We start from the raw sequence: 7983 nt of genomic DNA on the forward strand, positions 1-7983 counted from the left end.
TCCCATCATATCTCCAATGAATTAACCAATTCGGCCCCTGAGGAGGCTGGATGGATCCTGGAGAATGTTTGTAGACTACTGCAAACTCAACTAAGTAGTAGCCCTGGTTGAAGCTACTGTACTGGACATGCTGTCATTGCGAGAACAGATTAAGAAGACCTCAGACACAGCAGGTGGCCACTGAGTTAGTGAATGCATTCTTTTCCTTTCTGATCAGAAAAGAGGATCAGAAATGTTTTACACTCACAGGGGGAGTGACAATGACATTCATTCATGGTCTTGCCATAGGGCTATGTTATCTTTATCACCCTGTGTCATCATATAGTGCAAAGGGACCTGGACCATCTGGGCATCCCACAGAAAATCACACTGGATTACTATATTGATTGCATCATATTGATTGGGCAAGATAAGCAAGAGGTGGTTAGTACATTGCCTTGATAAGACACATGCACTCCAGAGGGTGGGAGGTAAAACCTACAAAGACTCAGGGGCCTGCCACATTAGTAAAATGGTTAGGGATCCAAGGCATGCCAGAACAGCAGTCCAAATAATAAGATAATGCATTCCATCTTGCACCTCCCACAATGAGGAAAAAACCCAACATCTGGTATGTCTTTTCCGATCCTGGAGGCAGCATATTACACATCTGGAAATACTACTCTGAGCCATATTTCAGGTGACATGTAAGGCTGCCAGCCCTGAGTGGGAGCCAGAACAGAAATGGGCTCGATGCAAGCAGTCCTGCCACTCAGGCCATATGATCCGGCAGATCCTAAGATAGTGGAGGTGTCAACAGTGGGAAAAGATGCAGTGTGGAGCTTATGCGAAGCTCAAGTGGGAGGCCCCTGGGCGTCGGGAGCAAGGCCATGCCATCTGCAGCAGAGAATTACATGCCTTTTGAGAAACAAATCCTGGTGCAGTGCTGGGCCCTGATAGAGACAGAATGCTTGACCATTGGGCACCTAGTAAGTGTGCATCCAGAGTGCCCATTATAAGCTAGGTTGTGCCAGGCCTGCCAACTAATAAAGTCAAACAGGTCCAGCAGCCAGGGTTGCACCCAAGTAGGACCAACCAAGCTGCCTGAGCAGGTAGCCCAGATGTCCAGGTCAGCCAAACTGTTGTGCTCATGCCTCCCTCACCTCCCTAAGGGGATTCCTTACAACCAGCAGATGAAAGAAGAAAAAGCCTAAGCTTGCTTCACAAATGGGTTGGCTTGGTATGTGGTTGGAAGCCAAAAGCGGACAGTGGCTGCACTATCGGCCCACTCGGAGTGGCCTTGAAAATAGTGGCAGAGCCCCCACTGGACAAAGCTTTGGGCTGTATACCTGTTCACCTACTTTGTGGAGAAAGAGAAGTGGCCCAAGATTAGAATATATGTTCACTGATGTGCAGTGGTGAATGGCTTGGCTGATTAGTCAGAGGCCTTGAAGAAAAACGATTGGAAGACTGGAACAAGGAGGTCTGGGACACAAAAATGTAGGTGGACATATAGGCATGGAGATGAAGTAGAGTGAGGAGCAGAGATCTTTGTATTGTGTGTTAACACCCACCAGACAGCATCCGCCATGGAAGTGGCACTAAGCTACCAGGTAGACAGATGAGTTAGCCGATGACGTCAGCCAGCCTCTGGAATCCGTCATCCCAGTGCTGGGAGACAGGCACACACATGAAGTGGTAAGAGTAACAGACATAGAGGCTACATGTTGGGCCTACAGAATTATTGCTGAATGTCCAACCTGCAAGCAACAGAGACCAATACTGAGTCCCTGACGTGGCACTGTCCCTCATGAAGACCAACCAGCTATTCTGTGGCAAGCTGACTACATCGGGCCCTTTCCATCCCGTAAAGGGTAATGACTAATTTTGAATGGAATAGTCTATATATGGGTTTTCCTTTCTTAACTGCAGGACCTTGGCCAGCATTGCTATCCAAGGGCTTACACAGTATTTGACCCACGAGTATGGGATCCCACATAACATTGCATCAAACAGCAAAAGAGGTGCAAAAGTGGGCCCATGACCATGGAATCAACCGATGACATTATATACCACACTACCCAGAAGCTGCTGGCCTGGTAGAGTGATGGAACAACTTGTTGTAGCCACAGCTAAGCCCCCAGCTTGGAGGTGATACCATGCAAGAATGGGGCACCATCCTCCAAAACCCAGTGTACACCCTAAATCAATGACCATCGTTCGTGCTGTGTTTCTAATAGGTACAATGTGTGTACACGGGTCTGGGAACCCAGAAGTGAAAGTGGAAGTAGCCCAGCTTACCACCAATCCCAGTGATCCACGTCTGGAATGTGTGCTTTCTGTTCCCTCAGGGCTCTACAGGGTTAGAGGTCCTGGTTCTTTAAGGGGGAACACTGCTACCAGGGAACACAGCAAGCATCCCATTACATTCTAAGCTTTGACTGCTCTCCGGACACGGAAGGTTTCGCACACCAACGGACACGAAGAGGAGTCACTGTCTTGGCACATGACCCTGATCGTCAGGAGGAGGCAGGGCTGCTGTTACACAGGGGGGGCAGGGAGGCACCCAGGTGATCTGCTTGCACACATGTTGGTACTTCTTGCTCAACTTTGAGAGCGCATGGACAAGTAGAGCAGCCACAGCCTGAAGACAGCATGGGGACCAAGGGCTCAGGGAGGTCTCAGGATGAGGGGACGGATCATGCACCAGGTGAGCCACCAAGACCAACACAGGTACCAACTGAGGGTGAGGGGAATCTAGAATGTATAGTAGAAGGAGACAACACATATTATTTATTTATGCCACATTTATCAGCTGCAGCAGTGGAGGCTCTCGTTCGTCTCACTAACCATGCACTTTCAAGTTTCCCTCAGAAAACAAGGCCAATTGCAGTCCTGGAAATGCTGTTCCCAGATCGGGTGAATGTACTCTAAGAAGCGAGTGAATCTGAGCAGTACAAGGGGTGGACCGTGTACTCCACCCAGACCCTCACCCTCCTCCCCAGGCCTTTGCATCTATCCCCCAGCTTCTGGGAGTAGCTGCTGCTGGAGGCTCACAGTGCCATCCCGCCCTGGGAACTGCCCTCTGCAGCTCTGATCTGCCTTCCCCAAGATTGTCCCTCCTCTCAGGGGGCCTCCATGACTGACTGATGCAGGAATGCAGAAGCCTGGCCACCCCCCCCCCATTGGGATAGCTCTGGACGGTCATCCCAGCTCCAGAGCTCCCCAGAGGATTGGCTGAGACCTCTGTTGTGGCTGCATCAGAGCTCAGCCTTTCCTTCTGCCAACTCTTGCGTCCCCCACTCCTCCCCCACAACAGGTGTTCCCCAGAGCTCTCCCCAAGAAATCTGCATGCAAATCTCAGAGTCTCAAGGTCTGCTTTCAGGGAAGTCTCAGAAAAGAAGTCACAGTAACAAATATAGTTTATATAACCCACCATATACATATTTACATAAGAACCCACCCTACATATATAATATATATTATATAAGACACATATATATTATATAGCAAATACAATGTTGGATAATATAGGATGTCTTATATGATATATAACATACAATATATTGTTTATTACATATGTGTAGCTGTATCTAGACTGTATAGTAGAATGTATTTAAATATATATATATATATAATTAGAATGAAAGTTTCAGAAAATAATTACCCCTACTATGTGCAATAGAGTCTGAAACTTCCTTTTCTATTTTATTCCATTTCATGAAGCAAAATATACACACATGTATGTATTATATACTGTAAACCCATTATATAATAAATGTATTATTAGTATATGTCATATATAATATATGGCATACATTATTGATTATATTTCATATTGGATTAACAGTTTTGCTAAATAATAATTCCATTTATTATGTGCAACATACTTGGTTATTTTCTATTTTCATTCATCCTACTTCATTAACAAAATGAAATGCTGGTCACAAGCCAATAGATGGCCCACAGTTTGAAAAACACTGGACTAAATTATCTCTAAAAATGGGAGATGAGCCTCAGCTCCAGAATTTGCAACTTTCAATCGCAGAGGATTTGAGACCCAGAAAGGAATGACAATGAGATTTGGTGGGAAAGGCGTCAGACTTTATGTGTACAATTTATTAGAGTTTGCACAACGCCTCTTTTTTTTCCAGGCTGAGATATCTAAAACTTGCATAGCTCTGAATGTCTGCAAGTTGGTGACGCAGAGGTCTCTGTCCCCACACTGAGCTGGTGTATATAAGCTCTCTCCCTTTATCTGTCCTACCCCACCTATAGTAGACACTAAATAAATATTTGCTACATTGACTGAAAGAAAAGACTGGAGCAGCTGCTGGGATAAAGGAGGGGGGCTGATTCTGCAATGCAGAAGGGGAAGGAAGAATCTTTCACTGAATCTAGCAGGTTCTCAATAAATTCTTCCTGGACAAATTAGAAGAAAAAATGGAAAACACTGGAGTTATGATTATGGGAAGGGGAAGGGTCTTGTCAGTATTCAGTAGATAATTAATAAATGCTTGTTGGAATAAAGGAAAAAGCAGCAAAGAACCTGCCTGGAGGGTCAGAGTGGAGAAGGGATCTGAAGGATGACGGTTACCAATATTCAGAGGGGACTCATAAAGGTTTGTTGACTTCAGTGAAGCAAATTTAGTCAGGAAGATGGCAGCTGTGCGAGTGGGTGTTGGTGAAGGAATCCTAGCATGTATTCAGTAAATGCTTTGTGGAATGATGGAGAAAAGACTGGAGGATCTGATGCAGGGATGGGAATGTGGTTGTTTGAACAGAATACACTAAGAGATTAATAAATGCTCGTTGGGTTAATTGGGGGAAAGGAGCCATTGGGAAGATAGCCATCTGAGTGGGGGAGGGAACCTGGCCAGCATAGAGTAGGTGCACATTATGAGCTTTTAGGATTGTGTAGTGTGGAAGGCAGGGTGAAGGTTGTTGAAGGGGGAATTAGGGCTACAAGAGGGGGAGGAGAAGAGGCTTTGAATATGGGGTTCTTAGTAGTATACAATAAGTGTTCATTAAACAATTGTGACATTAAATGGAGGAAAAGGTATAGAGAATCCAGCTGGTGATGAGGATTAGAAGGAAGAAAAACTGAAGGAGGGGTCTTAGTATATAGGAGTGTTTAACACAAGCCTCCCACACTCACACATGAAAAGTATCTGTAAAATAAATAATTGGCTCTGAAAAGAGAGAAAGGATGCTGGGTAAGGGCTCCTGGGGGGGAGGGGTTCTCTAACCAGTAACAAGCTGATTCGCAATAAATTTAGGCTGAAGTAGACCCTTGGGCAGGGAGCTCTTGAGATAGGGGCAGAACTTCCAGACTTGGAATGGCTCTTATATAGTTAGTAGGTGCTCAAAAAGTGTTTAGCAGCTTAAATAGAAGAAAGGCTCTTTGAAGTATGGACTTAAGATTGGGAGAGGGAATCCTAAGGACACTGAAGGGAGTGGGAAAGGGGTAACCTTTATAATTTGGGCTCTGGACTTATCAAAGTAAAGGAGCCTGGGGAGAGGCTTTATGATTGATGCAAGTTCTCCTAGGGGTAATGAAGTGGGGTGTACTCCCTACACACAATAGGTACTGGATCCACTGCAAGAAAAGGACTTTGGGGAGGAAGAGTGAACACAGAGCACACAGAAGGCACTCCATAAATGCTGACAGAACCCATTGGAGGGAAGGGCCTTTGGGGGAAGGAGATTAGAATTGAGCACCTGGCACATAAGGAATAAATGCATAGTGAATCCATTAAGAGAAAAGGTCTTTGGGGGGGGGCGGGGCTAGGGATGGGCATACAATCACCAGACCCATTGGAGGAAAAGTCTTTTGGGGAACGGGAGTGGGGATGCAGAAACTTGATCTATGCAAGCTTGATCCTCCATCTATGGGAGGAAAGGCTTTTGTGGAGGAGGCACAGAATCAGGCACACAGCAGGTGCTCCATAAATGCTCCAAGGAGTTATTAAAAAGAAAAGGTGTTTGGAAAGAGGGATTGAAATAGTACACACAGCAAGTGCTAGATATCTGATTACTGTATTAATTGGAGGCAAATCCCTTTATGGAGAGGGTCTAAGTTTGGATCGTGCAGAAGGTGCTCAATACATGCAAACTGAAGCCACTGGAGGAAAAGGCACTGGGGAAAGGGTTTGGGGATGGGGTAAATAGAAGGCACTCAATTAAAGCTTGCTGACTACACTGGAGAAAAGAGTCTTTAGAGAAGGCTCACACAGTAGGCGGTTGATAAGTACTAGGTGGGTCCATCAAAGGAAAGGTCTGTGAAGAAGTAGCTTGAAAATGGGGGATAAAGGAGGCACTCGATAAATGCCTTCTAGAGCCATTGTAGGAAAAGGATTTTGGGGAGAGAGTCTGAGGATGAGTCACACACAGACGGCTAAAAAATGTTCATTTGAGGAAAATGATATGTTTGAGAAAGGGGCATACATCAAACACTTAATAAACGCTTTCTAGATTCTTTGGAGAAATAGGCCTTTGGAGAGGGGGTCCGGAGTTGGGGCACACAGAAGGCATTCAATGAAGGCTCACAGGATCCATTAAAGGCAACATTTTTGGTGAGAAGCTGAGGTGGGATACACAGCAGGCACTCGAAGTTCACTGACTAGTTTTAAAGGTCCTTGAGGAGAGGGCTGGGGTCGGGCACGCAGCTCACTCTGGATACATGCTCACAAGATCTATTAGAGAGAAGGCCTTAGAGCAAGGGTTGCAGGGGACAAGACACATGTCAAACTCTCAACGAATGATCACAAAATTCATAAAGCCAAAGGCCTTGGAGAAAGGCTCCTGTTGAGGCACACTGCAGGTACTTGATACATGCTCACGAGATCCATTAGAGGATAAATAAGGCCTTTGGTGTGAGGGTTGGGGGGGGCAGGGAACATTCTGCTCTCAAATGTTCACATGACACATTGAAGCCAAGGCTTTTGGGAAGGAGGTACACAGCAGGTGCCCCATAACCTCCCCCTGTATGGATCGAGGGGATCTGGGGTGGGGTAAGGGCGGGGTACACAGGAAGTGGCCAGCATAATAATTTAAAGGAAAAGGGTCTAGGCGAGGGGGCTCAGGTGCTAGGCACACAAGTGGTGCTCGATAATTGCTCGTCACGGAACCATCTGGGGACCCAGGCCCATGGAGAGACATGGGGCAGTGGCTTACCAGTCGGTGTGGGGCTCGTCGATGACCAGCAGCACCCTAGCGGCGGCGCCCCCACGGCCTGCGCCCCCAGAGCCGCCGCCCACCTGCTCGCTAAAGGTGGCGGCCGCGGCCGCAGTGGTCTGCTTGACAGCGTTGGACAGCGACGAGAAGAAGCCACCACCCCCGGAGGACCCTGGGCTAGGGGCGGCCGGAGAGGCCACAGGGGCGCCCGCGGAGGCCCTTTCGGCAGTGGCGGTCGTGGGACCGGGCGTGGCTCCGGGGCTGGGGGCAGCAGGTGGTGGCGGGGTCGGCTGCGGGCGTTGCAGGTCTGTCATGTACCCATTTGGCAGATTGGCCATGAAGTTGCTGTCCGACAGGCGGCGCCGCAGGTAGTTCATGGCTGCAGCGCGGGGCAGGGGGTCCTAGGAGCAGTCTGGTCAGGAGCCGCGGGGGCGGACCGCGCCGAGCCCAGGAGCACAGCTGCACTCTCAGGCACGACGCGACTCTTTCGCTGCCCGCTGCAGACTGAGGCAGCGCTTAGTCGCGGCCGCCGCAGCGCGGATGGTCGCGCCCGTGCGCCCCTATCTCGTGCCTCGCGTGGTGCAGTCCGGCAGGGCCGCCGGCGGCGTGGACGCGACCAAGGCGACCGGGAAGGGGAGTTTGTGGAGGAATGGCGAGTGACGTCAGCGCGCCTTCAGTGCTGGGGCGGCGGTGGCGCGCGCCGGCTGGCGGGGGCGAAGGCGCTGTCCGCGGTGCTGAAGGTGGCAGTGCGCACGCGCCACGCCGCATCTTGTTCCCCTCCCCCCCTCCGATTGGGGATGCGCAATTTGGGGAGTGGGGGCGGGGGTA

At 48.8% G+C, this 7983-nt stretch overlaps 1 protein-coding gene across 2 annotated transcripts in view; it reads right to left on the reverse strand.

Annotated features, from left to right (window-relative positions):
- SYN1 (synapsin I) overlaps nucleotides 1–7782 on the reverse strand; it is a 53846-nt gene extending 46064 nt beyond the window's left edge. Inside the window, exon 1 of one of the 2 annotated variants that reach the window (XM_019716710.2) lies at nucleotides 7156–7782. In XM_019716710.2, coding sequence (XP_019572269.1) covers nucleotides 7156–7532 — 377 coding nt within the window. In that variant the 5' untranslated portion in view covers nucleotides 7533–7782. The remainder of the gene's footprint in view (nucleotides 1–7155) is intronic. The other variant, XM_019716711.2, reaches the window with a different exon arrangement.
- Nucleotides 7783–7983: the final 201 nt, after the last annotated feature.

Source organism: Rhinolophus sinicus, chromosome X (assembly GCF_036562045.2).
Source record: "Rhinolophus sinicus isolate RSC01 chromosome X, ASM3656204v1, whole genome shotgun sequence".
NCBI lineage: Eukaryota > Metazoa > Chordata > Mammalia > Chiroptera > Rhinolophidae > Rhinolophus > Rhinolophus sinicus.